The sequence below is a fragment of the Mya arenaria genome, chromosome 16 (genome assembly GCF_026914265.1).
Source record: "Mya arenaria isolate MELC-2E11 chromosome 16, ASM2691426v1".
Classification (NCBI taxonomy): domain Eukaryota; kingdom Metazoa; phylum Mollusca; class Bivalvia; order Myida; family Myidae; genus Mya; species Mya arenaria.
The window spans coordinates 36,337,670-36,357,704 of NC_069137.1; the positions used below are offsets into that span (position 1 = coordinate 36,337,670).

At 33.6% G+C, this 20,035-nt stretch overlaps 3 protein-coding genes across 6 annotated transcripts in view; 1 reads left to right on the forward strand and 2 right to left on the reverse strand.

Annotated features, from left to right (window-relative positions):
* Window positions 1-20,035, reverse strand: part of LOC128222502 (low-density lipoprotein receptor-related protein 2-like) — a 588,217-nt gene that overhangs the window by 193,248 nt on the left and 374,934 nt on the right. For 3 of the 4 annotated variants that reach the window (XM_052931539.1, XM_052931542.1, XM_052931538.1), the window contains one exon: window positions 5,123-5,242. The exons of the other annotated variant lie outside the window; for it this stretch is intronic. In XM_052931539.1, coding sequence (XP_052787499.1) covers window positions 5,123-5,242 — 120 coding nt within the window. The remainder of the gene's footprint in view (window positions 1-5,122; window positions 5,243-20,035) is intronic. 4 annotated transcript variants of the gene reach the window in all.
* LOC128222504 (putative nuclease HARBI1) lies at window positions 273-1,322 on the forward strand. The gene is made up of 2 exons (XM_052931544.1): window positions 273-418; window positions 885-1,322. Exons 1-2 carry the CDS (start codon window positions 290-292, stop codon window positions 1,080-1,082), a joined length of 327 nt encoding a protein of 108 aa, XP_052787504.1. The 5' UTR covers window positions 273-289; the 3' UTR covers window positions 1,083-1,322.
* LOC128222503 (uncharacterized) lies at window positions 1,384-5,110 on the reverse strand. Its single transcript, XM_052931543.1, has 5 exons — window positions 3,097-5,110; window positions 2,727-2,866; window positions 2,138-2,297; window positions 1,848-1,935; window positions 1,384-1,671 (listed from the first exon to the last, which is right to left on the reverse strand). The coding sequence occupies exons 1-5, from the start codon at window positions 3,261-3,263 to the stop codon at window positions 1,564-1,566; spliced, it is 663 nt and encodes a 220-aa protein (XP_052787503.1). The 5' UTR covers window positions 3,264-5,110; the 3' UTR covers window positions 1,384-1,563.

Genomic DNA, 20,035 nt, shown 5'->3' on the forward strand with positions numbered 1-20,035 from the left:
TACGTTGACATTATGTCATTTGTACTTCTCAACATAGCTGTTTGTAGAGATAATCAATGAAAGGATAGTAATGCTAAATCGAGCCCAGTTCCAAAACCCATGTGGGGCCCATATGGGTCCCACATTCAGCCCATATGGGTTGCCCATATGGGACCCACATTGCAAAACCCATGTGGGGCCCAGATGGGTAGCCCATATGGGACCCATATGGTAACCCATGTGGGACCCATATGGGTCCCATAAGTTTTGCTGGCTGGGTATATGCAGGTACGCCCTGAAGCCATTCCTCATGACCCCTTTTATTAGGGTTGACAGTGAATCAAAGGAAAGATATCAACAGGCACACACTCGGACAAGGGCCTGCATCGAGAGAGCATTTGGCAGGCTTAAGAGGAGATTTCATGTTTTACATTCAGAGGTACTACTTGTGTATATGAATAATGGTTGTATATTAATTAATGTTATTTATTAGTGTTTAAACTACATGTTGTGTGCCTTACTGTTGACTTAATTTAATTTCCACTTAATGTATTGTGCTAGTATTTAAATCATGAACATATTTTATCTTGTAACTTTTAATGTATCTGGTTATTTTTATAATGAAGCCTATAATCTTATTGCAACCTATGCATTTATACTATAACATGTGAATCTTTCTTGGTCTTTTGTTTGTATGTTATTGGATAATCTATTATGTCGGAAAGAGCTAGTGTTATTTATGATTATCATAACCGATTTTAAATAAGATTAATTTATCTTATCGTAACGTTTCTTAATAGTTATAGTATTAGTACACGCACTTAAACAAACACCAAACCGATCATGCATGTACGCGCACACGTTCAAATATTCACCTTTTTCAATTAAATTATATTATTTTACAGATACGCCTCAGACCAGAAAAGGCATGCAAGGTAGCTGTGGCATGTGTAATCCTACATAATATTGCAGTGGACATGAACATGCCTATGGACGACCATGACTTCATTCAGCCACAGAATGGGAATGATGGAGTACACCAAGATGGTGGTACTGGCGTTGCCACTAGAGACTTCATTGTGGAAAACTTCTTCTCTGTGTAGTATCGATATATATACCACTGCTATCATAAATGCTCGTTCATCATCACCACTGCTCATTCTTCATCACCACTGTTAGTTCACCACTGTTAGTTCATCATCACCACTGTTAGTTAATCATCACCACTGTTAGTTTATCATCATCGCTGTTAGATTATCAACATCTTCATACACCTCTTGAAGTAAAAAATAATAATTCTTACATTGTTTGCTCTTCATTCATAATTGTTTGTGTATTGTGTAAAGGCACTTATTAATGAAAAACAACACCTGTTGGATACATGGATTTTTTACGTGCTCACTTTATTTTGGCAAATAAGGTAAATCGCTCAGAATGGCCCAAATATTACAGACAGACAATTCACACTGAATTAAACACATCATGTAGGTAACTTTACAAGCTCGTACATAAATTACAAACAGTCAAATAATAAATAAACGCCATGAAAACCAGGATGAAATAAACCATATCACATGTTCATGTTTAACTCTTGAAGAAGGTTGTCCGGATGAATCCGTCTATTTCCTCTGTATCATGTTTTTTTTTCTCATATTTTTCCATCACTCTCAGCTTCACCCGATTGATTTCCTTCTGTAAAACACAACAAAACATAAACAACTTTGCCGATTTGGTAATACAATCTTTATTCTTTGGCATATATAATTCATCTAACATATAATTGTTGTGGTTGAAACCCCTTTTGCATTGAACTACATGTACATTTATACTTTTTGTAACATCCTCCGTACCCTTAGTGTTTTTCATACCTCTTGCTGTGCCAATTCCACCTGATTTTGAAAGTATATAATTTGCCAATCAATGAGTTCCTCTGCTTTGGTCTTCCTTCTCTTGACACTATTAACAATAAGGATTATGATAATAAGGATCATAATAATATGATGTTATAACAGTGAACTGAAACTATTACTAATTGTGACAAAAATTATCAAATAACGTGTGGATTCAAACTGTTAATGTTGAAGTTTACTCAATTGGTGTATATTTCATATATCGTATTTTTACAATGCAGTTGTTTGAATACATGGCAAATACTTACACACGTTCCTGTTTGTGTTCTTGGTAACCGCTCTTTGATGGTCCTGCAGTAGGCTGTGCCACCATCATGATCTTGGATGGCGGGGGTAACTTTGATGACCTAAGGCTTTCACTCTCCGCATCTTCTTCATCTGTTAAATTTGGTATAAACGAAAGACCATCTGCGAAACAAAATAAATGTTGTAACAATTAAGATAAGGGAGGCAACTGTGTCAACTAGAATTATAGTCAGAGTCGATTTTTTTTCGGACGTTTTAACTTAGACGAAGTATTTGAAGGCGAAGGATGTGAACAACGAGGCACCTCTAATTTACATTGGATTAACGACTTTATAGCAAAATCACCGTTTGGAAATAGATTAAGGTAAGAAATCAATATCGTTTTATGCCTTCTATATATGTATCTTAGCCTGTTACCCGCCTTCTTCAATTATAATCAATATTTTCCGTTGGAGGATTTTGTTACTAAAAATAGAAACACAATATGTATACGAGGCTATGATTTGTTTATTTTAACTAAGAGATTCCCTTTCATGTATCAGACGACATTATGTTTTATATATCAAATTATCATGTTTATCACGAAATTACCTGGCTCATCAGAGTCCATTCCACCTACAACTCCATTGAAACTGGCATCAGCATCTATAGATACAATTCTATTGGCTTGATCTGTAGCCTTCTTTAGCGTGTCAGTACCCCGCCCACTCTCTCTCCGCTGGAGCCTTTCACTGTTATGACACAAATTAAAGTATCAATAAAGAGTTTGAATAAACAAATTTAGTGTTCCTGGCCAAATTTTAAGCTTTACTCTGAATCAAAAATAACCTTTTCATTTAAACATGTTAAAAATATTAAGTTGTTTTATAAATAAAAAATGCATTTAATTCAGTACATCTGTCATGCTGAATATATTTCAAAATATTAACAATAACACTTTTTAAATATAATATCAGACTACCTTGTTATCTCAGCCTTGGCATTTTTTCGCATGTTCTGCCATTTAACACTGATTTCATCGCCAGTCCGAACAGCACACCCCAGGGCAGAACATTTGACACCTATTTCTTCCCATTTTCTTTTCTTTTTCTCATTAGAAATTTTATCAGTAAATTTGTTAGTCAGCATTTCCCTTGTATCGAAGTCTCCCCATACATTCCTCTATGATCAAAGTTTCACTAGCTGTGAAATTAGGTTTTTTTCTCCTTTTTTTGTTTTTCAGTATCATAAGCAGAAGACTTTATGATGTCGGCCATCTTGGATGCTGAATGATGGTGACAGATGAATTATGGGTCAGGAAGTTGGATTTAATTGACTGTTAAGCATTTAACGCTAGCGTTACTAAACGGCAGCGTTAAATAGCTATGAGCAACAAGAATTAAACTGACCGTTAAGTAACAGTCAGTTATGGATTTAACGGATGGTTAAGGTAACGTACTGTTAAATTTAATTGAGGTTTTGAGCAACTGGCCCCTGATGTCATAAAATATTCTGTATTTAGTCCGCCTACAAAATGATCACATCCTTTGTCCCTAAATATTCCATATTTGGTCTACTCTTTAATACGAATACATCCACTATCTCTACATATTCCGTATTAAGTCTTTCTTTAAAACCTGAGCACATCCACTGTTTCTGGACATTCTCTTTTTCGCCCTTTTTAACACCCACTGTCTCTAAAAAGTCTCAAATAAGTCATTATTTTAACATGAACAAGTCCTGTGTCTCTCAATGTTCCCTTATCTAGGCCACCTTCAGCATAAACACATACTATGCCTCCTAATACCCCTACCTAGCCCGCCTTGTACATGAACACATCAACTTGTTCTGAATATTTCCTATTTTGTCAACCTTAAACATAAACACATTAACTAACTATTGATATTCCCTATCAGACCCACCTTAAACATAGGGCATCTGCCTCATATCTCCCCATGAATCACACCTTCAATATGAACACATCCTATGTCTCTTAATATTCCCTATCAATACTATGTTTAACAGTCATTATTATCTCTTAATTTTACCTATCCATTCAACATTTGAACAAACTCCTTGTGTTTATTTATATCCTCTCTAGTTCACCTTCATCATGAACACATTCAAAATATCTTAATATCTCAAATGTAGTTTACATTTAAACATTAACACATCGACTCGGTCTTAATATTCAGTACCTAGTCCACATTCAATATAGATAAAATATCTCTCTCTTAGTATTCCATTTCTAGTCCATCTTCAACATGAACACATAATTATATTGTCCATAATTATTCCCTATTTAGCTCAATATTTTGACATGATCTTATCTACTATATCTGTCTATTCCTTATCTAGCCCACCTGAGCACAAATAATGTCTCTGAATATTCCCTATCTATCCCACCTTTCATCATAAGCATGTATCTGTGTCTTAATATTCCCTATCTTTCCCACCCTTCGACATCCCTGCCTAGTCCTACTTTTAGCATAAACGCTTCTTTTACTATTCCTTAATTATCCAACCTTTTACACAAACATATCATGTGTCTCTTGCTATTCCCAGTTTAGTCCACTTTTAACATGAACACATCCCTTTTCTGTAGCTATTCTCTTTGTAGTCCATTTCTTAACATGAACACTTCATTTATTTTAAATAGTCCCTGTTAAGTCTACAATCATCTTAAACACTTCCGTATTCTCTAGATATTCTCTAGTTTGTCCACCTATTGACACAAACACATCCAATGTTTCTTAAAATTCCCTCTTAAGTCAATTTTGTACTATAAACACATTCACTTCCTCTTTATATAATCTACTTAGACCACCTTTTTACACATGAACTCATCAACTTTTTCTCCATAATTGGACGAAAATATTTACATTGTTTCTGGGTTTAAGTGGGAAAATATTGCAAACAATTTAAATTGTAAGTATATGTCAAATGGGTACACCTGAAAAATGAGTTTTTCTTTAGGACTAATAATTAAAAGATAAATGTACGCTTACCACAGTTTTCCTCATCACTTTGATCTCTGCAGTGCCCCGGAAAGCCATCACATACGAGATCAGTGTCAACGCATTGCCCGGAAGAGCAACGGAACTTGTCGGTTGCACAGGTTCTCGTCTCTGAAAACATAAGTAGTACAATTTCCTAAACATTATTTCTACTCCTCATAATTAAACTTTAGTACCATATGCTGTTTACGTAACGCACTGGCGTTGTACAATTGCATCAGAAACACAGCATGCAAACCTTTCGGACATATGATTTGAATCGTTTTGAGGGATAAACATACATGTATTTTACTAAAAGTGTTTATTTTAATTTAAATTCTGAAAATATTAATAAAACCGCAGCTGGGACGTTTGTAGACAAACACAATCTGAATAAATTCATTATCAACATCCATAAAGTCACAACTGCCACTTTGTTGCGACCTCCTCTGTTTCTTTATCCCTATCTAGCCCATTTTCAAAACAAGCACATCAAATGTCTCGAGCTCTTAAAAGTCCAAATCTAGTTTGACTGCAACATGACAGCATCAACTGTCTTTTAATTATACATATCTAGTTCACCTTTAAACATGAACACATCTTCTGCCTCTTGATATTCCTTATCTAGCCTTACTTCGAGTTGCAGATCTAAATAGGGTGCTTTTAGATTGGATGTATTAGATTTATTAAGTTGCAATCGTGAAGGGTATATCGATTTCATATTATCTGTAAATACTAGTATAAAAAGAGGTCTGCAAGTAAATTCGCATAGTAAGCACCTATTGGAATGCCTGTTGTTTGCTTTAGAAAAGATTTATTTAATACATAAGAAAATACTTGAATAAAATCCTTGCATGTCCAATAGATATATTTATCTGAGCGATCATGGTAAAAAACTGTTTCTTATTATTCCTTATCTAGTCCACTTTTAACATTCAAACATCCCACACCTTAATATTCCCTATCTATAAGACTTTTTACGTCAACACATTAACTAATTATTGATATTCTCTCCTTAGTCCACTTTTAAACATGTCGCTTTATATGTCATATTTACTTTTTCGTTGAGCATGAAAACATCCACTGTCTCTTTATGTTTCTTCTTTAGTCCTATTTTAACATTGCTCTTAGTATTCTTTTTAGAGTCCTTCTTTTAACATGAACATACCCACATTCTCTGAATATTCCCTGTCTAGTCCACCTTCAACATGAACACATCACCTGTCTCCTAATGCCCTATTTAGTTTTTCTTCAAAATGTACAAAACAACTGTCTTAAATTGTCCATATTTATTCCACCTTCAATAGGTACACATCCACTGTCACTAATAATCCATAAAAGTCCACCTTCAACATTAACGCATCCTTTGTCCCTTAATATTTCATATTCTGTTAACGTTATAACATGAACCCATCCTATGATTCTAAATAGTCCCTATTTAGTCGACATTTAATTTAAGTATCCATCTTTTATCATATACTTATCTACTGTCTCGTAATAATAGCACGATACACTTTATTCTTTTCATTATTTGGGAAGAAGTATATCTCCAAAACACAGGGATCCAACGTAATTTATTTATGCGAAGTTTTAAGGTAAACATGTTGGATACGAAACAAAATAGTGGATTGTTTGAGTATTTTGGTGTGTTTGACCTGATAAGTTTATATCATTTTTATCACAAAATTACTTGTACCTTAAGGCGACACTTTTACGTAAGCTTCTCTCGGTGTTTAACCTATGTAACCCCCCTCCCTTATTACCCCCTCCCCCTACCATTTATGACAATGGATCTTGGGGCAAAACGCAAAAAATATATATATGTATACTTAGATAAAAATATATTGAACACCCCATGCACCAGTTTAAACTGACCTTAGGTAAATTGTTTTTGTGGGAGGACCCACGCCGCCCATTTCAACATTATGAAGATGTCATGGGAATATAAACGTAACTGCGAAAAAGAATTTGCGATCACTGAAAAACATGTTCATTTATCTAGTTTATCTATAGTAAGGTTAAAATGGTGCATTAAGAAATATTCAATGCTATTCATTTTATACATATATTTTGTTATTTAGCGTTGTGCCCAATAAAGCCATTGCCAGACAACTGCCGGGGAGGGAGACATACACGCCACTGTTTTTTAACATATGTTCTTACTGATAACGTTTGAAGGGTATTTTTTGCCGTAATCTAAGACAGATTTTCAATAATTATTGCAACTACAAAATAATGAGAATAATTCAAAACCCAGTCGTCTCACATAATATTCTGAGCCTAAGATGAAGGGAAAACAGACAATCATAATTCGGAATTAAGTCGTAGACGATAAAATATCTAAATCTAGGAAACAATCAAATGCTTTTCTAGTACATTAAAAACAAATTTGATTAGTGCGCGTAGATGTTCATGTGTAGAAGGGAACACTAGGATACAATTATTGGGAGTTTGTTTGCAAGCGATGACAATATCTGTCTTTTATTATTTCTTATTACGTCCAACTTTTAACATGAACAGCTTCTTCATCTAGTCCACCTTGAACATGAACATGTCCTCTGTCCCTTCATAATCCATAGTTAGCCCATCTCTTTAATCAACACATCCTCTGCCTTTTACTTATCCCAATTTAGCTCAGCTTCAACATTAACACATTAACTATTTCTTAATATTCCCTATCTAGTCCGACTGCACCAAAAACACGCATACTGTCTTTTCAAAGTCCCGTTCTAGCTTTAGCTTTCAATGTGAACACATCCACTGTCTCATGATATTCCCTATCTAGCCCACCTTTCAACTTGAACACGCCCACTGTCTCTTATATTCCCTATCTAGCCAACCTTTTAACATGGACATGCCAACTGTCTCTTAATATTCCCTTATTAGCAACTTTCAACATAAACAAATTAATTATCTCCAATAGTCCCTACCCAGTCTACCTATTAACATGAAAACATATACTGTATCTTAGCATTTCCTTTTCCGCCAACATTTATTATAAATACATAATTTGTTTCTTAGTATTTCCTATTTTGCCAACATAAAACATGAATGCATATACAGTATCTTATTATTTCCTAGTTTGCCAACATTCAACATGAATGCATATACTGTATCGTAGTATATCCTATCTTGCAAACATTCAACATAAATATATACTGTATGATAGTGTCTTCTATTTTTCCAACATTGTACATGAACACGTGCACTGTCTCTTGCTCTTCTTTATCTAGTCCACCTTTCTACATGAACATGCACACTGCCTCTTGGAATTCCATATGAAGCTTACCTTCAACATATCTACTGTTTCTTAAGTGGACTAGTCACCAGATGTTACACTTGCAAAAAAGAAAGAAAATTGTCACAAACTTACAGACAATAAAGATCGTTGTGTGCAACGAATTTAATCTTATTTACTGATGCATTACATCGCATTGACGCATGCATAATTGACAGTTTATGAGCATTTTTCAAAACCGAAATTTACTGGCGTTGTCTACCACGTAAACTCGCAGTAAGTTTTTAAAAGCTGATATGCAAGCGAGTTGCTAAAACGCTTTGTCACAGTAAAGTGTGTGGAACGATCATATGACTTGCAAGGTGTCGGAAAACACACATTCTACGATTTGATAAACTGGGAAGCCATTATGCGCTATTTTTAAACGGGAAAACTTAGCTGCGTTAGCGACATGATTCATGTGTTGTTTTTTAACATCTTAAATGATGTATTCCTGGCCTTATACTAGCTCGTAAGCACAGTTCCATGCTTTTTGAAATAACACTATAATTGCCGATTTTGTGACCATCTCGTGTTTAATCTCTTTAATATTCATAACCTTGTTAACCTTTTAACATGAACACATCCGCCGTATCTAACTATTCCCTTTTCAGTTAATCCTTTAACATGAACTTATTTCTTTAAATATGCCATATTAAGACCACCAATAAACATGAACTTTTATGTGTATCTTCTTGTTTATGAAATCGTAAAAAAATAAACGCATGCAATTAATATACACATGTATGTGGATAAATTATTCTGTTTTATTAACATGTAGCGATTATAAAGAAATTTATATTCATGAAACTAATTGTGTTCAAATTAAAGGTATATGATGTTTATAACACGTGTACCCTAGGTGTTACAATATACACCGATTTTTTGGCACTTTATGAACGTTCAAAGTCGTAAAACATATGCGATACGTTAAGATCAAAATCATTGTCAACATAAAATTATAACAATTCATATAGTAGTAATTATGAAAATTAATTTTAATTATTAACATTTTGATCGTAAAAAGTATGCATGTCTTTAACTATTCACATTTTCTCATGAATCAAGTGCTATCACTGTGTTATATATTTAAGATCCACAGGACAATGTCATAAATAAAGTAGGAAATAATACTCTGCTTATTCATTATCATTAAGAATTTGAGACACATTGGGCCGATGGTTTAAAACTTTGATAAAGTTAACAACGTTGGAAACGTCATCGTTGTTCACTTTAAAATATTGACTGCTCTGAAGGCTCAATGGATGATCTGCACTGTTTCTAACATGATGGATTAAGACAACTATTTCAGGTGCATTTGTTTTATTTACATACATAATACTCATCATCAAACGATTGACATCTAAAAGTTACCAACAATATCGTTAATCACGTTGTTAACTGTTAACAGAATTCTGAACAATCGTCCCATTATTTGATAATAGTGGTATTTTAAATAATTAAACACATTCAATAGTTTTCATATTGCAACAAAAAAAGAAAATAATGATGATTCATGTTTTGTATTTTTATTCCATTGGATTGTTTTAAACACGGATTTTGAATGCAGTCAAAAAAAGTCTAGACGAAATATATGGTTGATATGGAAGCATAGGTAAACAATTAGTCATAAGTTGTCGTGAAAATGATGCGCCAATGATCATCGTTTAAAGGAAGAAGTTTGAAAAAAAAACTTAAGTTTTATTTACAAATGATTACATATTATTATTGGCATTTTTTTATATATCACTAATTTAATATTTACGTCTGTGACCATTGGTCCCATTGTAAATGTAACACTCCTTTCTTTCCAGGACTGAGGATGGCACCGGATGACATATATATAATGTCCTGTAAACTTAATATTAATCAATAAAGATGGTATTGTTAGTTTTTTAGAATGGATTTCAGTTTTGGGAGTATTCATTACCAGTTTTAAACATTGTTCAACATATTTTCGTGACGTCATTGTTCTACGTCTCTGTGGATGGCATACATGAACAAAATTACTCGTGAAATATATATGAGAAAGTAAAAAATCTGCACAATCTTAAATGCAATAAAGTTAAACTTCACTCAGAACGTTTTTTTTAATAACAACTTATCTCAGCTAATTTAAAATACCAGACGAACAAACAAAGAAGAAAACAATAGGCCAATTACCATAGACATTTTAATGACAAACAATAAAGCTGCAGGTATTCGTATTGCTTTAGTTCATTACGCGTACATTCGATCATAAAACCTGCATTTTATCGTATTGCTTTAGTTTCTTACTCGTATTATAGAATGGATTTCATTTTTGGGAGTATTCATTAACAGTTTTAAACATTGTTCAACATCTTTTCGTGACGTCATTGTTCAACGTCACTGTGCATGTCATGCATGACAAAAAATTTCCTCGTGAGATATCCATGAGAAAGAAAAAAATCGGCACAATCTTAAATGCAATAAAGTAAAACTTCCCTCAGAACTTTTTTCAATAACAACTAATATTAGCTAATTTAAAATATCAGGCGAACAAACAAAGAAGAAAACAATAGGCCAATTACTATAGACATTTTAATGACAAACAATCAAGCTGCAGGTATTCGCATTGCTTTAGTTCCTTACGCGTACATTCGATCGTAGAACCTGTGTGTATTCGCAGTGCTTTAGTTCCTTACACGTTCATACGATCATAGAATCTGTGTGTATTTGCATTGCTTTAGTTTCATACACTCACAAAGGATCATAGAACATGAGAATTATTGTATTGCTTTAGTTTCTTACGCGTACATACGACCATAGAAGCTGCGTGTAATGGCATTGTTTTAGTTTCTTACGCATACATAAAAGTATATTAGCTGCGTGTAATCGCATTGCTTTTGTTTCTTACGAGTACATACGACCATATAAGGTGTGTGTAATCGCATTGCTTTAGTTTCTTACGCGTACATACGACCATAAAACCTGCGTGTAATCGCATTGTTTTAGTTTCTTACGCATACATAAAAGTATATTAGCTGCGTGTAATCGCATTGCTTTTGTTTCTTACGCGTACATACGACCATATAAGTTGCGTGTAATCGCATTGCTTTAGTTTCTTACGCGTACATACGACAATAAAACCTGCGTGTAATCGCATTGTTTTAGTTTCTTACGCATACAAAAAAGTATATTAGCTGCGTGTAATCGCATTGCTTTTGTTTCTTACGCGTACATACGACCATATAAGCTGTGTGTAATCGCATTGCTTTAGTTTCTCATGCAAACATACGACCGTATGCGTTGCTTGTAATCGCGTTGCTTTAGTTTCTTACACGTACATACGACCATAGAAGCTGCGTGTAATCGCATTTCTTTAGTTTCTCACGCGTGCATACGACCCTATTAGCTGCATGTAAACGCATTGCTTTAGTTTCTTAAACGTACATACGACCATATAAGGTGCGTGTAATCGCATCATGCAAACATTATCACATCATGTTACAATTGATTCGCTAGTCGCAGATTACACAGTTCAAGATCATGAGTGTTTACAAACAATCGCAACATTTTCTGATCAATGAATTAAATTCAGGTTGATGATAAATAATTAAGTGTTGGATGTTCAGAACAACACCGGCACAGATATTGAGATTTTGTCATTCACCGCAGAAATGGAATTAACTGTCGTTAAATGCTGCGCATTTTCAGCATTTGCAGGTGGGATAACTGCACATGTATATTTTCTGGGCGATTTTCTTTGCCAGTGTCATTATCATGTAGAGTGATGAAACTTTGCTGGCAAGTGATTGTTGAGGTCGGTTTTTGGCGGATTTTGTATAAGATTTTCGAAACATTTTTGTGCCTTTCTTTTGACATTTCAAATTAAAAATGAAGTCCGAGTTTGATGTCACATGACCAACTGACTGCAGATAAGGATCACGTGGTCAAGTATCCTAATAAACTTAATTTGACATGGCACCTTGTTATTGGAGCTATTTGTATGCTAGTGACAGTAGAAATACTTCTTACACTTGAGCTATGGGAGTATATTACCTCTTGTTGCCTCTTTACAAGTACATTCACGCGACCTTTGGTATATTATCGAATTTACACAGGCAACGAAGCCTGACCCAATTCCACTGTATCAACCGAATCACTGAACAGGTCTTATTGACTCCACCATGTCATATGAACTCATTAACTGTCTCTTACTGTCATGACAACATCTATTGTCTCCATATATTTTCTATTAACTCAAATTTGTAACATGAAATCGACTTTCTCTAAATATTCAATAGTATTTCTTGTTTGAACACATCCTCTGTCTCTAAATAGTTCATATTTCGTCAAACTACTACATGAACACAACAACTGTCCCTAAATATTCCCTATTTATTCTACATTTCAACACACACACGCACGCATGCACACACGCACGCACGCACGCACATACGCACACACACACACACTTTCTCTACACATTCCGTTTTAAGTCCGTCTTCAAAACATGAACACATCTAGTCCTTGGATATTTCCTTTTTTGTCCATCATTTACACTGAAACACCCCCTGTCTCTAAAATGTCTAAATGTAGTCTTCCTTTTAAGATGGACACATCCTCTGATTCGTAATATTCCCTATCTAACCCACCTTCAACATAAACACATAATCTGTGTATTAATATACCTATCTAGTCAACTTTCAACATAAACACATTATCTGTGTATTAATATACCTGTCTAGTCCACCTTCAACATAAACACATAATCTGTGTATTAATATACCTATCTAGTCCACTTTCAACATAAACACATAATCTGAGTATAAATATACCTATCTAGTCCACCTTCAACATAAACACATAATCTGTGTATTAATATACCTATATAGTCCACCTTCAACATAAACACTTAATCTGTGTAGTAATATACCTATCTAGTCCACCTTCAACATAAACACATAATCTGTGTATTAATATACCTATCTAGTCCAATTTCAACATAAACACATAATCTGTGTATTAATATACCTATCTGGTCCATCTTCAACATAACATACACGCTGTCTTTTTATATTCAATACCTAGCCCACCTTGCAGATGAACCAACCAACTATAACACCTACAACATAAACGTATCCACTCTCTCTTGATATTTCCTATCTAGCTTGCCTTTTGTCGACCTGAACTGCCTCTAAACAGTCCTTGAGTAGTCGACCTTCTAACATGAACACATCCAAGGCTCTTAATATTCCCTATCTAGTACATATTTATCATAAACTCATCCACTGACTGTTAATATTGCCTCTGGTCCACCAGCGACATGAACACACCCACTGTCTGTTTATTTCCAATCAAGTCGAACCTTACCATGAACACGTCTCTGTCTGTGTTTCATACGAAGTCCATCTACCCTATGGTCACAACGCATGTCGCTAAATGTTCCCTACCAAGCCCACCTTCAACCGCAACACACCCAATGTTTCTTAATGTTCCCTATCTAGTCTGGCTTTTAACATGTAAATTTCTACTGTGACTAAACATTCCTAATTGTATACACCTATTAACATGAATCCATCCGAGGCTCTTAATAGTCCATATCTAACCAACCTTCAACATAAACAAATCAACTTTCTCTAGATATTCCCTGTCTAGTTCGCCTTTTAACATGTCCACGCCCAGTGTCACTACATATTCCTTTTTTAATACACCTTGTAACATAAATACACCCACTGTGTCTTAATAATCCTTATCGTGTACCTTAAACATGCACTCAACCACTGTCTTATTTCATATTCAGCCCCCTGCAACATGAACACTAAATAATAACAATAATCACTATCTTGTTCACTTTCAACATAACCACAACCACTTTCTCTAGTATTCTCTTCCAGCCAAAGTTGAACCAGAATACAAACTATGTCTATTTATATTATTATTCAGCCCACATTCAACATGAACAATATACTGCCTCTTTGTATGCATTACCATGTCCACCTTTTAATATGAACATATTCAACATATCTGGCCATTCCCTATATAGTATACATTTTCGCATGAACACGTCCCTTTTCTCTGAATATTCCCTATTTAGACCACCTTTTTATATGAACTTATCCACTTTCTAATATTCCTTGTCTAGTCTATATTTAAATTAAACTATTTCCTCTGTTTTAAATATTCCATATTTTGTCCACCTTTTAACATGAACTCATCCAATGTTTCTTAATAATCCCCTTTTAGTACACTTTGAATTAAAACACATCAACTAAATATTAACTATTTAAAGCACCTTTTAAAATGAACTCATCTACTGTCTCTTCATAATTGAAAGTCTATATTGTTTCCGGGAAGAATGTTTGGGTATCTTAAACTCACAAATATACGTACAGTGGTATGAGCAGGCTATCACAGTTCGCCCTACCGTACAGAATGGTAATACTGACGAATCATACAACATACTATGTAAGTATTCGTGAAATGGCTACGCCTGTCAATGTGGAATTCTTTTTCAGATGTCTTTCGTGATGTCGACCTACACGTTTATACATGGAAAAGTCCGATTTTGTATTTTGATTGAACTGATTATGATTGGTATAAACAACACTTATTATATAAAAAACCCATTTAAATAAAAAAAAAAATAATATCACATGACGATACATTTACACAATATTTGATGGCGATAACGATAAACAAACAGAAACAGTGCAATGTAGCAGTCTTGCATTTTTATAATAATTACCTGCAAATGAACTGGGCCACGAGTTTTTCCATCACCAATTACAATCCTTTCCAAAACGTCACATAAAAAGCAAGCTGCATACGTTGTCAGATAAACTATAAAACCAAATGAAATATATCATTTGAACATACACTCAAGTGTGATAATAATGTTTTTTTTTATAACTACGAGAAAGTGGTTTAACAACTATATATCGTGTATTGCAATAAATACAATTAATAAAAAGTAAAACAATAGTGCAAAAAATAACTTTGAGAGATAGATATATTGAGAGTGAAAATGAGAAGGATAGGAGGAAGAAGTGGTGAGCTTATTGTCTTCTGTGGAGTGAAAAGGAAACGATAAAATGTACATTTTATATCGATGTACTTTCGTAAGTATTACAACATTATCTTGATTATATTCAGAGATTTGAAGATCCGAAATGTAGTTTGTAAGTGCTGAAAGGATGATCTTATCTTGTGTTCTGAAAAAGTATCTGCCTTTCGACTATAATAGGGAGCAGTTATAGAAATAGCGTTAGGCATTTTCCTCGACATAAAAGTGACCACATAGTTGTGAGCATTCTTAAACATGTCTGAATTAAGAGCACTGCAGTAATTTCCTATACGACAAAATACGTGCATGCTAAACCGACTAGCGGCGTTCTCCAAAGACAAATTAAGTTGGAACATCAGGTCCATAAAACATTTGTTGAAAAAATACGCTTGAAAGAAGAGAGTGAAGGCGAGTGTCGTGTGTCTATATTGAGCTTATTATACAATGATATGGCGGAAGGTTTTGTTGAACGACTGTAGATTTCTAATCTGCTATAGACAGTTACTAGATCTGCACTGTTTCGTAGATCTTAAGGGTTAGTTTCATTTACTGTCACCGGATTGAGCTGCGGTAGGTAAGATGATAGTTTTTCAAGATTATATATACATACTAGGGTAAGTTTTTGCATTTTTACATATCCGATAGGTTAATCAAATCAATTTCTTTAGTCAAGTTTGCAATTGACACAGACCGTGCTGCCTAATATAGAAGTTTTTTTCGAACTTTTCTTTTTCATATGCAATACAATTATCCCATACTACAGAAGCATATTCGAGGAGTGTTCTTAAGTATGAAAGGTAAATTTGATTGAGAATTTTTCGACGAAGCTTGCATTGAGCAAAGAACCTTCTGTGCATATATGATAATGTTTTCAATATGTTGGTGCCAGGTTCCGTCAGAACTTAAATTGACTCCTAAGTGCTTCTGTATGTCATATAAGTAAGTGTTGTTAAATCAAATACAAGATGTGGGCGCGGTTAATTATCATGCGCAAATCATCCGTTGAATTTTCGATGGATGGAGTTTTATTTGAGTGTAGATAACAATAAGATGAATGGTTATAGAATGGCGAGGTATTAATCATGACTGATTTTTGAAAAGACAATTGTATAGTTGTATACGTGTTTGAAAACAATAACATTCCTATATCCTTCCAACGCAGCTATTCAAAGATTTAAGATTATAATTCAATAAACACGATTATATTTCAATAAGTACGATCGCCTTTCAAAACAAATTCATTTCGAGGGTTAAATGCATTCAATTAGAGATACAAAGAGGAGTGCATACCGAAAAGGAAGTAGCTTTAAACGTTTTATAACTTATTTTATAACTAAACCACTAGCTTTATTAGTATCGAGGTTATCAATATTGTAATATTTTTCGGTTTCGGTAACACATTTATTATTAAGTTCGCTGAGTGTGTTTATGTTATAAGGCGGCATATTAACATTTTGATAGTCCATACTACAGATAGAAACAAAACAAACATTCAGGGATTTTGTTTTTCAAAGTCAGTAAACGAATTATCTGAGTTAAGTAACGGTTGTATACTTTTTCCATTGTTTGCATTGACTTTTAGAAGCATTCGAACAGTTTTCCAATATAAACGCAGATTTGAACTATTAAACTGAACCATTATGTTTTCCAAATTACAGCTAAATATTTCTTTTTCGTATTTTATCCCATTAGTTACTGTTTTCCGTATGGCCCGTTCTGATGAATATAGTAGTAAACTCATTTGATCATCAAAACTTCCATCGTGTATCAAACACGCCAATCAATGCTTCAGTTTGAAGCGCTTATTGGTAAAAATCCGCTCTTTTGTAGTTCCATAACATTTCTTTAATTGAAACACTTGATGCGAATTTAGAAGTATACTCTAGTCGGTGTTTTATTGATATTGTGTAGATTTTTAAGATTCATATAATATCCTTTAATTTACGGTTTTAGGAGTTCAGCAGGTATTCGTTGATATTACCCAGAACAATGCTAGTCTAACACGAGTCATAAGTCTTTTCAATTCAAATATTAACTGTCCCAGAATTCCATTCTTAGATGATGATTGAGATATAGAAGAAAAAATCACTCTGATATTTAATTCCTACCCTAAGCGATTCTGTGAGATAATGTTATAAGTCTTAAAGGTATTAAAGAGACCGTATAAAAATTTATAAACCTCCCGAATTTGAAGGATTATCTTTTCGGAACGAAAAGATATGGTCATCAATTTGAATAAAATCATTTATCATCATAATCATAATATCAGGAGAAAAATGGTTCTACGCGTAACACAAACTATCAAAGTTTTTAAGCTGATATTTGATGTAGTCTAATGTTGATCGAATACTTCTGATATTGCAGTTAAGAATTGAAAAGCATGTCATCTGATTATTGTTGGGTCCTTGGTAAGACTCATTGTCGCCCGATAATAGGATAAACTGGGCACTATTAAATTAAAATATGTTAGATTTAGACATTTGTTAGCAGCTAGATTTAGTGTTCATGAATACAGTTCTAGTTGCATAAGCACAATTACGATTCTAGGAGTCATTTTAAACAAGGCAGTATAAAATTTACGACAAGAATTATAAAATAATTCCGAACATTACAAAGCCAAGTAAAATACCCTAAAATTGTCTCATAAGGAAAGTTCATTAACCAGAAAAACTGTCCAATCTTGCTCAATTCTGTATGTTCCTTGACCACACAACATCATTTGTTGACGTTGACATTTATACTTGGTTGTCAACAGATTTTATAAAACAGTCCACGTGATGATATAAGAATGAACAGGAGAACTAGACAGAGAAAAGAGAAGGGGAAAGAAAATGAATAAATATGAATACAAGGAAAAACGTTGCAGTAAAAAAATGAAGGAAAGAATTAAAATTAAATTAAAACCTTTCAATATTCGTCTTAGGCTATAACAAAAAAAACAAAGATATTTGATAGACTTAAGAGACGCATTAATGGCATATTCGATTACGGTTAACAAATGTAAATTCAGGCATAGGTAAATATTATCTGAAAGACCCTCTCGATAGGATTTTATAGTAAAAGGGAGGTGACAGTTAACAGTGAATGAGGTAAAATTTGACGGTAACAACCCAAATCAAATACAAAAGATATATTGTAGTTAAGGTAACTACCATATTAATCAATTGCCAGTCAAAATTACAATAATAATAAAATGGTTCGCTTAACACAGTTTTCCTCATATCCATCAGGGCATTCCGAGGATTGAAGGTTTTAAGTGAGTAACACTCTACTTAAGTTATGAAAAGGTATCGTTATTCCTCATTACTTCCATCGTCCATCATCGCAGCTCATGAGATGCCATGAGCAATAAAAACTGTTAGATGCACAGCTTCGTGTCTCTTAATATCTTAATACATACAATGCAGGTATCATTTTTTTTAATTTACTGTGTTAGCAACAATGGTTTGAATCATTTATAGACACCCTAAAACACAACAACAACAACAACAACAACAACAAACATTGTATTTTGTTTGCAATGAGCATAAAACCAAATAAAATGACTGGTGTTGTTTTTATACTACAACTTTAATAATAATCCAATGGGTAGCTAAAATATTGCATCATACTGTTAAAGGTTCAACGATCATCGGATAAATTTAAACTATTATTGTCTTTATAACTTATTTCCTATCTGCAACTTGACAACAATCATTGTCTCTTAAAAATAAATATGTAGTTCACGTTTAAACACGAACACATACTATGTCCCTATCTAGTCCACCTTCACCATTAACATATCCACTGTCTTTTCATGTTCCCTATCTAGTCCACCTTCAACATTAACATATCCACCGTCTTTTCATATTCCCTATTTAGCACATCTTCAACATAAACACAGCCACTAACTCTTAATATTACCTATCTGGTCCACCTTTTAACATAAACACATATACTGTCTCTTCTTTATTTCCAATCGAGTCCACCTATTTACATAAAAGCATTCAATGTCTCTTACCTTTCCCTATTTAGCCGTACGTTAACATACACACTTACTAATTCCGTTATAGTTCGCCTTCAATATTTCTACTGTCTCTATATATATATCATCATTTTGCCAACACTTAGCATAAGCATGTCTAATGTCTTTTGCTATTCCTTTCCTAGGCCACCTTCAAACATGCTCACATCCACCATATCTTAATTTCCCCTATTTAGTAAACATTTTAACATGAACAATTTCTGTTTTCTAAATATTATCTCTAACACTGCCGCTAAAAATAAACACATTGATTTTTTTTTTAAATTCCCTGTTTAGTCCAAATTCAACACAAACAAATTCCTCGTCTTTAAAATTTCCTTTTTTGTCCATATTATACCATAAACACTTCCAATGTTTCTTTAATATCGTTGAATGCACAGGTGTCTGAACATATAAATGCATCAACTACATTTGTAACATTTTATAATTCTAATTTTGGTGTAAGCATTACGATACTTAATGGTTCTAGTCTTGTCTTCATACTACGATTTAAATTTAATATTGGTATGTCGAAAAAAATATTTAACTATTATAGTGTTTACGGGTAATGTAATTGTAATTAGATATATTTTACAAATCACCGTCATTGTTTTT